Source organism: Rhinoraja longicauda, chromosome 10 (genome assembly GCF_053455715.1).
Source record: "Rhinoraja longicauda isolate Sanriku21f chromosome 10, sRhiLon1.1, whole genome shotgun sequence".
NCBI lineage: Eukaryota > Metazoa > Chordata > Chondrichthyes > Rajiformes > Arhynchobatidae > Rhinoraja > Rhinoraja longicauda.
The window spans coordinates 9,669,436-9,686,107 of NC_135962.1; the positions used below are offsets into that span (position 1 = coordinate 9,669,436).

The following is a 16,672-nucleotide window of genomic DNA, read 5'->3' on the forward strand; positions in this document are numbered from 1 at the left end:
TTGTGTGTCACCCTTAGCTGATAAAAACTTCAGTTGCTTTGGCCTTGCTTTGAACCCCACTTCTTCGAAAGCATATTAACTTCTAGCACAAATTTAAATAAACATTTTCAAATACAAATTTCTTCTTTAATGTACGTGCCCTCTGAACTCTACTATAACAGCTCCGTGTCTGCATTATTACTATTTTTCGGAATTCTTTTGGATATTTTCCAAAATTTCAGAAATTGAATATAAAAAAAACTGCAGATGCAAGAAATCCAAACTAAATGCTAAACTATAATCTCTGAACCAAAAACTTTACCATTCTTACTTTAAGTTGGTGCTTTTGAACTCACTCAAAAGGATTCTTACACATTTGTTCCGTCTCATTATGACTCTATTGTTATAAAAGGCCATTACTAAGAGTACAATATGGCCACCTTGGCTAGATTTAGAAAAACACTTATGTGGCAAAGTTTAGGCACAAGGGACAGCAGATACTGGATTCCAAAATAGAACCCCGTGCTGGTGTAACTGAGTGGGTCAGGCAATATCGCTGGAGGACATGGACGGATCTAAAGAAGAGTCCTGATCTAAAACATCCCCTATCTATGTTCTCCAGAGATGCTGCCTGAACCACTGAGTTATTCCAGCACTTTGTGTCTTTTTATGTGTAATGTCTCCAAGTGAGATGTATTCTCAGAGCTACACATTTTCTTCATAAAGATTAATGACTGTGTTGTTAGCCCCTCTGGGGACATGCTTCCTTATGAAAACCAAATACCTTTAGCCAGTCATGTGTAAATGCCCTTCCAAATAATTCAGACCTTAGGCCTAAATGAGCAACCATGAAAGCTGAGTTTTGGGCAATACTCACACTGCTGAAAATGTGTTATCCTTGATGCTGAATTTCCGGAGCAAGAACTGGTTCTTACTCTGATAGTTGAACGAATGTCCATCATCAATGAACAACTTTCCTGTGGCGGTGTTCTAAAACAGATATGGGCAATCTTAGTCTCAAAGGTGATAAAACAGATGGTATATCAACATCATAGCATCTGTAGAGAAAGCGGACAAAGATTATTCCTTTCCATTTATGACCTCCGATTCCAAGTTTGTCAGCATGGGATGGTTGAAATTGCAGCCGGATGACTTTCAATCTTGGATGTTAAACCAGAATGCCCACCTCGGGCCCTAACCCCATTCCAAATCATTGATAAAATATTAATTAGGCTTTAAGTGCTTCAGACATCCCACTGCAATACAGATGTCTGCCAATATTACTACTGTTCTGTGCCTGAACTGATTGCCTCCCTCATCATCTCCAGAGCCAAGCCATCTGCTCCACCTAGTTTAGCAAGGTGAAGCACAAACATAACTGGAGAGACTGAGAAGTTCAACTGTGCACAACCCAGAGCAGCAGGATGTAAGCTTCTGATAAAAAGTGGCTCATTTCTGATGTCTGATGGGATTATTTCTTCAATTGTGATTCTCTAGTTTTCTACAAGTGAGTCCATTATATTGTATTTATTGGGCAATACAAAACTGGATACATGATAATAGCAGAGTTAAGAGACAACAGTTTCACAGGTGATAAAACAGATAATCTATCAACATCATAGCATCAGAGGTGAATCCCTTGGATTTCCTCCCAGATTAATATTAAAACTTGGCTAAAAACACATTGATGTTGATCTATCCAGGAACACCTGTTGAAGCACCAGCAACCCAATTACAGGGGCGGGGGCAGAGTGGTGCAGCAGGTAGTGCTGCTGTGTAGCTCCAGTACTAGGATTCAGTCCTAACCTCTGATGCTGTCTGTGTGCAGTTTGCAGGTTCCCCCTGTGATAGTGTGCGGTTTCTTTGGCTACTCCGATTTCCTCAAAACAGGCCAAATACTAACTGGCTAGAGCAAATTACCTTGAGAGCAGGTGGGTGGCAGGAGAATCAGGGAGGAGTAGATGGGAACATGTGAGAGAATAGACAATAGGTGCAGGAGTAGGCCATTCGGCCCTTCGAGCCAGCACCGCGATTACACGTGTGGGCCATTGGGAATGATGGGATTGCTCTAACAGCTGACATTGTCTTGCTGGCCCAAATCCTCTCCTTTCTCGTCAATATAAATGAGGCTACCCAGAAACCCATTGCAAACAGGTGAATTAATTCTCTTTCTTCAAAGAGTGGAAGTTGCGCATTTTATTTTGCAGCCATCATCAGCAGCCAGCATTGTTCGTCAGAGACTAAATTAAATGCCTTTGGATCTGATAAATATCTCTTACAATACCAGTATATTTACAGTTTCTACAATGGCCATTCCTCCACCCAGAGTATTCACTGTGCATAAAATCATGAGGGGATTAGATAAGGTGAATGCACAGGGTCTATTACCCAGATTAGGTGAATCAAGAAACAGAAGACATAGGCTTAAGATGAGTGGAGAAAGATTTTATAGGAACCTGAGGAGTAACTTTTCCCACACAGAGGGTAGTGGGTATATGGGACGAGCTGCCAGAGGAAGTATTGAGGCAGATACTATAATTACATTTAACAGGCATTGGACAGGTACATGGAAAGGTTCAGAGGAATATGTACCAAATGCAGGCAGGTAGAATTAGCATAGATAGGACATATTGGGCAGCATGGAAAGGTTGGGCCGAAGGGCATGTTTTCATGCTGTATGATTTGATGTTCTAAGCAGAGCAAGTTTCCAGCTATCCAGATTCAATTAATTTGCTTAGCTCGGCATGTTCACATCAATATCACTGGAAGTACATTTAACTGGGCAGAAACATCCCTACCTCAGAACTCAGTGCAACGTGAAGGGAATAGGATGCTGTCTCCATATGCTTTGTGGACCTTCCCACTGATGTCTTCCTGGGGATGATGGTGCCACCGCGTTGGTAAACAGGTATCTGCAAAGACATTGTTTCCATTAGAAACTTTGTTTAAGGTTTATTGTGGCAGGAAAGCTTACTTAGCTGGATCATTGCAGACAATCAACAGATCTGCCTGGCGAAATGGCAGAGGTCTCAACAAGTAAAACGTGCAGCTCCTTTTAAGAAGAAAACTAACGTTAGAACTGTGGAGGTGAAGGTGCTGGAGAAGGGTCCCGATCTGAAACGTCATCTATCCATGTTCTCCAGAGATGCTGCCTGACCCACAGAGTTACTCCAGCATTTTGTGTCATTTGGAGGTTTGGGAGAGGGTTCCAGAATTTAGACTCAGTGATATTGAAAGGGTGGCAATATATTTTCAAATGAACATGCACCTTTGTCCTTGTCATTACTGATGGTAAAGGTCATGGCTTTAAGATGTGTTGCTGGAATAACCAAAGTGATTAGCTGCAGTGCATAGTGCAGCCACTGTGTGGCAGTAATGGAGGGAGTGGTTGTTTATGGTAGAAGATGGGGTGCCAATCAAGTAGGCTGTTTTGTTGAGCTTCCCGAGAGTTCTTGAGTTTCCTGAGAATTGTAGGAACTGCACTCATCCAGTTAAGTGGAGAATACGCTATCATGACTGATCTTTGTCTTGTAGATGGTGCTTTAGGCTGTTTGAAGTTGAATCATAAACTATCACACAGCGTGTGACTTAACATTGCAGCCCAGGCTATCTATCTGGCTGGCTGGCCCATTTGAACTGTTAATTTGACTGCTGTCTCTCAGTATTTTACAAGCCAACTGGACCAGATAAGATGCACCGTACATCAGTGAGCAGAGCAGAAGCTCTGACAACATTCTATCAATCATCCTTGGACATGGAAATAGTCCCAGAGGGGTCTGCAACGCAAATACAATTTCTTGTTACAAAAAGAAAAGGGTAAATTATAAGCTACTGACCAATCAGACCAAGCAACCTTTATGCCAATGAGAACTACCAGAGATCATCACAAAAGATAAAATCAACTAATTGTTTGGAGAAGGGGGGTTTACTAAGGGACAGCCAACATGGAATAAAAAAGAACCCAACAATGTTCTGTAAAAGAACATCAGCAAGAGAATGAAGGTTGTGCGGAAAATGTCCACAAATGGACGTTTAACAGATAGTTGATAAAATGCAAAATAGAAATCTGCTTCAGCAAAAATTAAAATCCAATGCAACATGACCACAGCCAATCTAAAGCAGGCCCAAACCCAAGTACCTGGAATTTTTATCTAGTCATCAACATAAGTATAACAATTTCAGACATGCTATTATCTGCTTGAGGATGAATCATTAAATATCGAACAAGAACAAAAGACACATGCAGTAATACCAGGCAAATCATCTTATTTTGATTTTTTAAATCCAGACAGCACTGCCTGATCTAAACAATAATGTGTTATCAGAATATAGCCTGATACAACCCAAGTTCAACATAGTTCTATTCGGACAGTCAAGTAGCAAGGCTTTACAACATTACACATTGGGATGCACGTGCATCCCATTTAAAGTCTACAGTTGATACAAACCTAAAAGTGGCAGACTTCTCAAGGTTGTAGGATCAGTGGTGGAAAGGATAGTGCATTGCTGGTAAAATTGCTTGGGCTTTGGAGTGAAGTAACACTCATTCGGAAGAACAATATGGAGTGACTGTATTATCTCAATAGCTCAATTTTTAGGAATTGGATCCAAGAATGCAGATGCACAAATATTTCAGAATGACAGGCCAAGTTGAGAGAACTATTGGATATTGGACTTTGCAAATTGGGGCACTGAATGCTAATGTTAATAAGCCATGTGCATTTTTACCAGTCCCTGTTTGCATCTTAATGTGTTTAATTCTGCATTTCTTAGTTAAGCATGGCCAATCCTTGAAGAGGGTTTGAGAGGATTGGAGAGACTATGACTATTTTCTTTAATGTCAAGAAAATTAAAGGGAAATCCACAAGGTATTAAAAATAATCAACAATTATGGTGGAATATTAAAATATGTCTCCTCTGCAAATTGAAATTATAACCAGAGGCTCTGAATCTAAAATGAATCAAAAATAACTTAAGGGAAAGGGCAGATCTTTCCTTTCCTAAGGAAGAGTAAATCTGTAGAATTCTTTGCCACAGAAGGCTGTGGAGGACAAGTCAATGGATATTTTTAAGGCAGAAATAGATAGATTCTTGATTAGTACAGGTATCAAGTATTATGGGGCGAAGGCAGGAGAATGCGGAAAGGAGGGTGAGATAGGTCAGCCATGATTGAATGGCGGAGTAGACTTGATGGGCCGAATGGCCTAATTCTGCTCCTATCATTTATGACATTTTTCTAGGCTGTGTGCCATTAAGAACGAGCATGGATGAATAGAAAGGGTGGTGAAATGGACTTGGATAAAACTTTTGAATGGCAACTGGACATGCATTTAAAAAGATCAAATTTGCAAAAAGGGTGAAGTTGGGGCATGGGACTAAATTAGTTGAATTTTACGAAGAACTGACGCAGGCACAGCAGAATGAATAGTCGTGTCCTGTGCTGTATGATTCTCTTGAGTTAGTATCAGTTTTCAGAATGCGCTATATTTAATGGACAAACCTGTGTTATCTCCCTGTCGTCTAGGTGTAAATAGATGTAATGGCATTGTAAACCATAAGTGTTCAGAAAAATGCACATTGTAAATATCATCATGGATAGGGACATTTAGCACTGATCCCAGACAATATTCAAGTTCCTTCATTACAGGGAACTGCTGTCTGCGACAACATTTTTTGAGGCAGGCATAACCTTACATGAGCAAACTAAGTATGGCTGAGTAATGTTTCGTACTATCTGCTCTGCTGGTATTACATTTCCATTCATGCTGAGACCTCTCTAACTGACAGGCTACAGAGGGTTAAAGGATAATATCCAACCCTCAGCAGCACCTGTCCCACTATTGTAAAAAATTCTCCTGAAGATCATAATGGTTAGACTCCATGCTGAATTATCTTCGAACTGCTGAAGTTAAAAAAGCTCCACTAGGATATAGCTTGGAACAACTTGGATACTTACATTGTCCAGAGTTACAGATGTGAGCAGAATCTGCTCACCATTAAACCGCTGTAATGTTTCAAGATGGTACCACACCTTAAATGAAACAAAATGTATGGTTAAAAAATTATCAACATTAATGCTAAAGTCCATAGTTTCAAGAAAGTCAAGTCAAGCAAATATGATTACACAGCAACTTTAATAAATCAAAACTTCCCAAGTATGCAACTGGAGAGGGACGCTGAACAGGAGCTGAGAAGAGAGGAGGGAGGGCCGGGTGGACATGAAGGGAGGTTTAAAGTAAGGTACGATCAAAAAAGCAGATGAGAGAGATGGGACAGACGGATGGGATGGGGGCGATAGGAGAGGATGGGAAGATCAGAAAAATAAATTGGAAGATCAGTTTTACTGATTAAAGAAGCAAATGAGATGGGAGTTTATATTTTAGCAGAGGGAGTGGAGGCGAGGTTGAAAAGTTAGGTTTTGACACTAAGTGAAAATATGGTTGAAAAGATGGGCTGTACTGAGTGGAAAACAAGAGGAGGTAATAGAGGGGGATGGTGAAGAAATAAATGAAGCTTTCAATGTAAGCAGAAACAAAATAATCTGTTGGCAATGTCCCTAGTTCAGGCAAGGTTGTTACACACAGAAACAGTTGACTTCTCAGGTCAAAAACTTCTATCAGAACTGGAACAGGTAGGAAGTGTAAGGAATTTGAAGATGCTGAGGTGTGGGGGGTGGAATATGGTGTTAGGAAGTAAAGAGAGACCGGGGTGTTAGGGAAGGATGGTAAAGGGATTAATGAGTGACAAACATAAATCTGGAGGAGGTGTAAATAGAAATGAAGTCATTATTTGAAATTGCCAGGAATAAAATTGAATAGCGCAACGTGAAATGCAAATTTGGAGCTGCTGATGATCTGAAATGGTTGAATTCAGGGTTAAGCCCTGGAGGAGGGAATGGGCAAAGACAGAAGATATGTTGCTGACCTTTAGGGTTAATTTCATTTTCTTTAGGACATTGTGGAAGGCCAAAGACAAAGCCGTCAAAGTGGAACAAAGCCTGGCGAGTGATAGATGGACACAGATGAGGGGGATTTTCAAAGGCAGATGGTTGGACAAAGGCCAGAGATGAGAAGACAAAAGGTGTAAGATACCAAAATCAGTCTGAAGAAGGGTCCCAAACCGAAACATCACCTATCCATTTTCTCCAGAGATGTTGCCTGACCCACTGAGTTACTCTTGCACATTGTGGGGTTTTTTTGTACACCAGAATCTGCAGTTCTTAGTTTCTCCTTCTTTACTCAAACTGCTGAAGAAGTGTTCAGCGTATCAGTTCTCAGATTTGGGAACCACTCTGTCAACAGCAAATGCTGTACACTCAATTAGAATAAATACAAGTAAATCACTTCATAACTTGGAATAAATGTTTGGGTAAATAAAAAAATATGTTACTTTTCTGCAATTATATGCAAATTGCTGGGGGAAAGAGGAATATATATTGGTGGAAATAGAAGAGTGAATCAGATCATCTCAAGTTCAAGGATAGGCAATGGTCCCTTTAGAAAGCTAAAAGGAAGGGGCAGGAAAGATGTGTAGGAAGGAACTGCAGACTCTGGTTTAAACCGAAGATAGACACAAAAAGGTGGAGTAACTCAGCAGGTCAATGAAAAAGGGTCTCGATCCAAAACGTCACCTATTCCTTTTCTCCAGAGATGCTGTCTGACCCGCTGAATTACTCCAGTTTTTTGTGTCTATCTTCGGGGCAGGGAAGATATATCTAAAGGTTGGATCCAATGAATGTGAAGCCTGGTGGCTTGGAAGATAAGGATAAAGAGAACATCTCAAGTCCAGGTAGAGAGGAACAGGTGAGAACAGAATTATGGAAAATGGAATAGACATGATTGAAGGTTCTGTTGCTCTTCCATCTCCCAACACCTACTCCCTTTCCTACTGTTTATTCCTGTCAACCACAGGAGATGGCTCATCTGCACTTTTATCACTATCCCTTCCAGAACTGTAGGTAACAGTGCCAATAGACCTGATTTGGTGATGCTTTTATCTTTTGCTTTTGGCAGTGACAGGCAGCGAAGGTTTTCCTAATTGCTCTATTGGAAACATGGGCCCCATTCGGACACTGAATTTTTTGGCTTCTTCAAGCATATCTATTGTATCCTAACCTCCCTAAAAATACATATTCCCCTGTATTCCCCTCACTCTGGCAAAGTGCTGTGAATTACGAAGTGTGTGTGGGAGGTGGGGTGGGAATGACCATAAGAAAAAAATGGAAAATTGTAAGCAGAGCATGTCCCCATCAAAATAAACTACTCTCAGTCTCAAAAATATTGTAGTTATTTATTTTTACTCTTCATTATTCTTTGCTAAATCAGGAGGTCTTTGCAACACGGAATGGTTCAGGTGACTAGCAGAAATGAACTTTAGGGGAAAGTAAGTCAATACTAAAAGAATGGACTGGTGCATTATGCTGTTTAGAATGGTTAGTGAAAGGAGACGTGTATTGTTGGACATTAACATTGTCCCATTTCTCTGCTTTAAATTCCATGTATTTCTTGTGACAATTGAAGAGATCAAAGAGTCATCCCTGTAATCTTAAACTCACCTCTCCTTTTCCAGGAAGCAGCACGCTAACTTCTGTCACCTCTGCTTCAGTCACCGGATGTACCAGCAAGGCTCCTCCTGCAGGTTTCAAGAATTAATAAAGCCATATTCGTTTCATTAATTTAACAGACTGAAACTCTGATAAACTGTGTTTGCATACTTTTCTATTCCCAGGAGAAGTCCCTCTACTCCCATCCCATCAAGAAATGGAAGAAGCCTATTCATCAGGAGGTAGAAACTCTCTTCAGACCCATTAAGAGGAGGAGACTCCTTGTAGGCCCTATCACAGGGAGGTTACTCTTCCACATCCCCATCAGAATTTCTTGCCCCTACCACTCATCCACAGAGGGTCGAGACCATCCCCCCACAACCACTTCCACCCTATCAGAGGGACAGCTTTTCCTAGTGTTAATGTGATGAATGTTTCAGGGAATCAACATTCCTGATTACAAGGCTGAAGATAGGTCCTGACCCGAAACGTCTTCTATCTGTGTCCTCCAGAGATGCTGCCTGACCCGCTGAGTTATTCCTGCACTTTATGTTCCCAACAAGATTTCAGCCTCTGCAGTTCTTCATGACTGTGTTCCAAATTACATCTGCTCACTTCTGTCAATTAGTGAAGCTCTCGATGTCCCTCTTCAATGCACTAAAACTAGTTTAAAGTTAGAGGAAATACAGTTGCATTTCATGATTAAATTGCACAGTGGCAGCTCAAGTGAAAAGCTGTTCTATTTGTGAAAGTTAATGTTGACATCAAGGACTCTGAGCTAAACTGAAAATTGCAACATGTCCCTCACCGAGGGCTCAATTCTTGGTGCCTTCATACCATACCCTGCTGTATTCCATTAATTCTGAATGAAATTCTCTTTAATATCAACTCCCAGCCACCAATTTTGTTCAGGAATCAGGTAAACATTATTGAACTTAATTCTATGTGGAGGACTTGCACCAGCTGAAAACAGGTTTGTTTCTTAAAATGATCTGCCTGATTTTGTTTTGCACAAATCCCAGAGATAAAAGGATGGTTAACACATGGCTACCCTCACATTCTAATTGTCACCCAGGCAACATTATCCTTTACTCTATACTTTACTCCTGCTGACAACATCATTGTTCTCCAAAGTCCTTATAGCCACTCTAAACGAGACATAAATTTCCAGTTCTAATATTAATTATTCTAAATCTATCCAGCTTATTCGTTACTACAGTGTTGAAGCCGTGTTCTATGGCTCCACGATTGAAGCCGTGTGTCTACACGACTCTATGGATTTTATCATTAAACATCCTGAGAAACTTGTGTCACTATCTACTATATTACAAGATTTCAAATTATATAATTTAATTCACATCACTTTATTTTCAGAATACATCAGTTCTCTGCATTCATTTTCATCTATCAGGTGTCTGGACACCTTACCTATCTAGTGACGGCCTCTTAAAGCATGCCATTGTCATCCTCACTCTTTACAACCCAGCCAAATCACAGGCCACGATTGCACTGGCTAAACACGCAAGTTATTAGTGTCTTCACATACCTATCATATACTCGTCATCAATTGCAAATGTGTTGGTCTCCTCGGGGAACTCCACCCATAAAGGCCTGTGAAAGGAAATATCACCAATCATTTACTGAAATCATAAGGAGATAAGGAGACACCACCAGTGGAAAAACACAAAATGCTGGAAATATTCATCAGATTAAGCAGCTTCTGTGGAGAGTTCTCACCATGTAGAAAATATTCTAAATGATCTTTTCAAAGGTCAAAAATAGGTGATACTGCAATTCTCTGAATTCCTCTCAACACAGACCTGCATACTAATAACAAATCAATATCCATCTACTCCATTTGCTGTTCCACATTATCAGCAAACTGGGAGGCATGTCGACCTGTGAGTGTTGTGATAAAGTTCCAATCAAGGTAGATTTCTTGGACAATGCAGGGTGAACTTTGATTGATGTATATTTAACTTATGAGTAGAGTAAACCCTCTTTTTCACGAACCTCTTTATTACGGACTTCAATTATAGCGGACAGACCTACCAATGTTCACCGCCTGATGCCACCCCCGGCTCACATAGCTTCCTTGGCTGCTTCTAGACTGCGCCTGCTGTCTCTGCCCCCATCACCGACCCTTGACTGTATTCCAGCCGTCTGCGGGTCCTGTCCATGACTCCTCCAATCCTCACTTCAACTCTCACCTGGATCCAGGCCCAGTTCCAGACCGAGTGTCTGAATAAGGGTCTCAACTCAAAACGTCATCTATCCATGTTCTCTAGAGATGTTACCTAATCAGCTGAGTTACTCCTACACCTTGCATCCTTTTGTGCATTAACCAGCATCGGCAGTTGCTTGTTTCTATTACTTATACAATGATAATCCCTTACTCAGATATAGTGGACAATTGGCAACAACTGCCACCATTCCTCACCCCCCCCCCCCCCCCCCCACCACTTCTATGGACCATTGTAACGAGGGTTTACTATATTTAATGCTGAAACTGGGACTTAAAGTGAACAAATAAATACTCCATTCAGGACATAATGCAAATCACTCATTGTCAATTTGCAGAAGCCCTAGTTTGACAAATTCTGTGCATTATATTCTGCTGCAACACACTGCTAAAATAATAAAGAAATCCAGGTACAGTTTCAAAGAACAGGTAGTTCTACTATCAAGCCTTCGACCACTAAAGGTCACCCCACCCTCTGTCTCCTTTCTTTTCCTGTTCGTTTACTTATTTATCTATTTATTCACTTCCCTATGTTCTCTAAATCCCTGTAAAGCGTCTTTGAGTATATGAAAAGCGCTATATAAATGTAATGTATTATTATTATTATTATTAAGCATGTTTCCATAATGCAAATTACATATCACGCGATGGATGAATTAGGGAACCCTATTTATATTAAATGGGCCGAATTGGTTACTACACGATTCTGATTGGGAACTAGAGAACCAGTAAAAACATAGTTTGGAAAATTCACAAGCAGAAAACTAGCTATCTTGGGAAAAAAATAAGTCTCAGGAAATACCCTGCAGTAATCAGATAGTATTGCATCTTAAGAACAGTGTCATCCAGTGGCCATTGAAATTGACAAACAATCGCTGCAATTGATATTAATGCAATGATACTCTATTAAACAATGTAACATACAGCCTTTAGTATTTTGAACTTGCAGTGGCAAAAATAAATATATAGCTATAAAAGACTTATCTTTGAAAATATTGCTGAAAAAAACTTTAGTTATTGTGAGACTCTAATACTGAGATACCAGAGAAGTGTCAGCACTCAAATAAATTATGCCCCAGAACACAAATACTTTCCCATGAAAGGTAAAGGAGAGATTTGAGTAACAGTTCCTTCTACAATGTACCAGCCTGGAATTCAAATATCTGTTAAGTATAAAGAGGTCTGTAAAAATGGTTTACTCCACTCACGTATCTGTCAAGAAAAATCTTAATAAAATTTAATCCACACCCCTCACCTTCCAATTACCGTACTGTAAATCAGCATCTGTTGATGAACACCCCCTGTTTATCGGAGGAATTGGAAGCGCTGATTACCTGATTACCGGTTCTGCCTTGGTGTGGGCCATGTAGAAAAGTGTGTACCAGAACGGCAGCAAGGCGTATCGCTCGTGAATTGTTTCCCTGATGATCCTGGTATTTTCCTCTCCGAACAACCATGGTTCTCGTCGCTTTGTATCTGTGTCGGAATGGTTCCTGAGGAAAGGTTGGTACGCACCAGCCTGGTACCAACGAACAAAGAGCTCTGGATCAGGGTTCCGTACAAACCCACCTACGTCCGCTGAAGACATAACAAATATTTATGAAGAGTAAAAGGTGGCATAAAAGTCAAAGTGCACCCCCCTTTTACTTGGGACACTTCCATCACTTTAATGTTTTTTTAAAATTGGCAAAGCTCTGAGAAAAGATGGGAAAAGGCAGCTTGGAAATAACTGCCAAAATGTTGGCAAGTTGTGTCTAGAGGCCAACTCGCCCAATAACATACCCAACATACATTATTGACCATGTGACAACCCTAATGTACTTGCAAACAGAGCAATGGGTCACAGAACAAAACTCAAGACATTAAATTATAGGGTTGCCCTGATAATATTCAGTTACAAAGCTGAAACACTTCAAGCTTTTTCATCTGTCAATGTCATGGCAGCAGCCATGACCCACCTGCGATATTCCTTTCCTTCTTTCCATTTGCTTAACTTACCATCACAGATAAAAAATAAATTGTTTCTTCAATTTCCCAACTCTGATGAAGGGTCTTTGATCTCTGGTAACTCTGTTTTCCTTCCCACATGCATGACTTGTTGAGTGTTTTATGTCTTTATTTATGACCCTCAGTTTTATAATAGTCTAGCCTCACATTTGCAATGCCTGTATAAGTAAGTTTGAACAGAAGATTAAGCCATTCAGATGCTCCATCAGACTTGTTTTATCTTTGACTTGAAGGCTCAGCTGGACCATCACCCACAGATTTTTTGAGCAATGCCTTTCAGTTTTCTACCATTCTTTATGTTCCATGGCTGAAATGTATAATGGCTTGATGTGTGGCACCACACTCACAAGTCCACAAGTACGGCACGGTGGGGGCACGGTGGCGCAGCGGTAGAGTTGCTGCCTTACAGCGAATGCAGCGCCGGAGACTCAGGTTCGATCCTGACTACGGGCGCCGTCTGTACGGAATTTGTACGTTCTCCCCGTGACCTGCGTGGGTTTTCTCCGAGATCTTCGGTTTCCTCCCACACTCGAAAGACGTACAGGTATGTAGGTTAATTGACTGGGTGAATGTAAAAATTGTCCCTAGTGTGTGTAGGATAGTGTTAATGTGCGGGGATCGCTGGGGGGTGCGGACTCGGTGCGCTGAAGGGCCTGTTTCCGTGCTGTATCTCTAAATCTAAATCTAAAGTACAAATCCCCTGCATGGGCCCTGAAATGTAATCAAAGCTTTCTCTAACAGAGACATTTTTTTTAAGTAAGACATCTATCAGATTCCCTGTCCCTTCATTCGGGTTTAACTGAAAGATTCAGTGGCACGAGGATAATCCATAAGGGAATGGATATTTGGCTAATATATCTTGGCTAATAACATGAGACCTATCTATATGATTAGTTATCTCATTGCTGGTTGTGAGATCCAGTTGTACACTTTAGTTTTAGTTTAGTTTAGAGAAGCAGCGCGGAAACAGGCCCTATCTGCCCACTGGGTCCTCGCCGACCAGCGATTCCCGCACATTAACACTATCCTATACCCACAAGGGACAATTTTTACATTTGCCAAGCCAATTGGAATGTGGGAGGAAACAGAAGATCTCGGAGAAAACCTACGCAGGTCACGGAGAGAACGTACAAACTCCGTATAGACAGCCCCCGTAGTTGGGATTGAACCTGGGTCTCCGGCGCTGCATTCGCTGTAAGGCAGCATCTCTACCACTGCGCCACCGTGCCGCACTTGTCTTCATCAACGTAATAACACTGACAACTCTCTTCAAACATATTGGTTGTGAAGCTTGAGAGATATCTGAGAATGTGGCATGTGAATGCAAATTCATTCTTTTCTCAACATTGACTCTTACCTCCACAAAATGAGATGCCAGTTATACTGAGATTAAGTAGCATTGGGATTGAGATTTTAAGGTAACTCCAGTCAGCTACATTGTCTCCTGTCCATACTGCTCCTAATAAACACAATAAGCAATAAAAAGCAGTTCAGTTTAGCAGTAATTCAGTGATATTTCTAATATTAATGAGACAATTCACATTAATTAATTAAACACTTCTGCATTTCTCCTCTTATTAAGGGCTGTATCTAGAACCCACCAAGCATCCTAGCAGCAATATGCATAACCTACAAAATACATTGCACTTTTTTACTCAGGCTACTTTTAGATAGCAGCATCCAAACTCATGACCAAACAAGACAAAGGCAGTCAGATCTCGGGAACACCACCGCCTGGTGATTCCTCTCCAAGTAATGTACCATTATGACTTGGAGATACATTACCGTTCCTTCAGAGCTGCTGGGTCTAAATTCTGGAACTCAATAACCAAAACATACGATCAGCACTTTATGTGATCAAAACCAGTTTAGGAAACACAGATGGTAACCCACAAGGGTAAAAAACTGTCTGGAGTTAGTTTGAAGGAGTTCAGGGAATTAGAATTTACAGCATGGATGGGAAGTTTGCCCTTGACAAAGAACTGGCAGTAGGACAAAATATAACACTTTTAAGCATTCTACACAACCCCATGCACCATAGTTTTACACTTTATAGTTTGATTTTGCGGACAATGTAGCTCTCAGCAGAAAAACTTCACCCAAGGAACTACAGCAATTTAATGAGGTAGCTCACCGCTACCATTGAGGATGATTAGGGATGGACAATAAGTGCTGGCCTTGCCGGCAATGTCCATAACTTCCAAGTGAATAGAAAAGGTTGTGTAACAGCCTTTGAAATCAGAGATTCAGATTCATCTGTAAATCTAGATACTATTTCACACTGTAGAGAAATAACTAGCAACAGACAAGTCTGTGGTAATGTTTGGAAAGTGCCAGCACCACAAGGACCTTGGAACAAATTCCAGATCATTGCAATCCAAAAAGACTCAGCACTGCCCCTCCCCAAGAGCTGTAGGTCTCTACTCATACATGGAATTGGGTGTGCCCATATCTGAGCTTGAACATTCCAGAGTGCAAGGTCCAATTAGTAGCTGAGCATTCCATATTGGGAGGGGCTCCGATGCCCACGTGTCTGGGCTGCTGCTTTTTGCACCACTGGTGAGTACAGTGCACAGGTCAAAAAAGGGTCAGCCTGAAAGATCTTAAGAGTCTCTCAATGGAAAGGATCACAGCAACAAAACTAAGACTAGACCTTGCAGCCGTTGACAAAGTTGCTGGCTGCTTTTCAATCACGGGAACTTTTGCCAATTCTTCTCCCTTCATTGCAGCTCAATAACGTCGCATGCCATGTCAACGCTCCTTTCCCACTCCCACACCGACCTGTCTGTCCTTGGCCTTCTCCACTGCCAAGGTTAAGCCAAACACAAACTGGGAGAACAACATCCCACATTCTGTTTGGGCAATCAAGAAACTAAAAGCATGAACACTGAATTCTATATTTTCAGGTAATGTGTTATTTTCTCTCCTGATTTATCAAAGGTTCTTTTGCCCCACCCCTCCACTTTGCAGCCTCCCTTTCCTGTCTCTTTCCCCTCCACCACATGGTTCCATCTGCCTATCATCCACCTACTTAATCTACCGGGTCTCTTATCTCCTCCCTGCTGGTTCCATTTGTTCATTATCCCTCCCTCATTCAGTCTCACCTCACAGTCCATAATAGCCCTTTGCTGTTTCAACATCATCTTCCGGCCTCTACCCCTTCCTTCAGCCCAACCACCCCATGCCCACCTGGTTCCATCTACCTGTCAACCCCTTCCTCACCTTGTCCTACATATTGCCTGCCAGCCCTTGCTTCACTCCACCCTTCACCTCTTTATACTGGCTAACTCCCATCTACACCCTCAACTGAATTCCTCCAACAGTTTGTTTTTGACCCAGGTTTAAATCTTGGCCTTTGTGTGCATATAAAGGCCATCTCACTTTAATACTATTCTCTCCATAAATTGGGACAACCAGCACATTAAACGTCCTCTAAAGAACATGTAGAATGTGATACATTTGGATAAACAGAGGGTTTAGCATTCAGGAAGACATGTCAAATTTGAAAAATCCATTGCCACTCAACAATAAAGACCAAGTGTAAAGCCATTTAACTCCAGATGATCAATCCATGAAGTTCCAAAGAACTTTCACTCTCAATCCCAATGCTGTTGTAAATGACAGAATAAATAAAGGCTTAGACTATCAGCCAGTAACTCCATATCGCCATTGCCAGCTTTCAATTTCACTAACCATATCTCTGTGATCCAGCAAAAAAGGACCGAGTCAAAACAAATGGTCTTTCTTTTCCTCCAGATCGACGGATCAGACCTTCTGCCGTTGCCCATTGCTGAGGCAAAACACATGAAAAATGTCAGCTGGCTTTCAGTTTATATGAGAAAACGAATGCAAATGTCCTTTTTCTGAGAATCCCGCAGGTTTACAGATAGGCTACCTGACAG

The 16,672-nt window shown here is 41.2% G+C and overlaps 1 protein-coding gene across 1 annotated transcript in view; it reads right to left on the bottom strand.

Annotated features, from left to right (window-relative positions):
* Window positions 1-16,672, bottom strand: part of LOC144597595 (neutral alpha-glucosidase C-like) — a 67,338-nt gene that overhangs the window by 3,348 nt on the left and 47,318 nt on the right. Inside the window, exons 15-22 of the mRNA XM_078407090.1 lie at window positions 16,464-16,560; window positions 14,128-14,229; window positions 12,098-12,341; window positions 10,068-10,132; window positions 8,534-8,610; window positions 5,936-6,010; window positions 2,778-2,891; window positions 857-969 (exon numbers count right to left, since the gene is read on the bottom strand). Coding sequence (XP_078263216.1) covers window positions 857-969; window positions 2,778-2,891; window positions 5,936-6,010; window positions 8,534-8,610; window positions 10,068-10,132; window positions 12,098-12,341; window positions 14,128-14,229; window positions 16,464-16,560 — 887 coding nt within the window. The remainder of the gene's footprint in view (window positions 1-856; window positions 970-2,777; window positions 2,892-5,935; window positions 6,011-8,533; window positions 8,611-10,067; window positions 10,133-12,097; window positions 12,342-14,127; window positions 14,230-16,463; window positions 16,561-16,672) is intronic.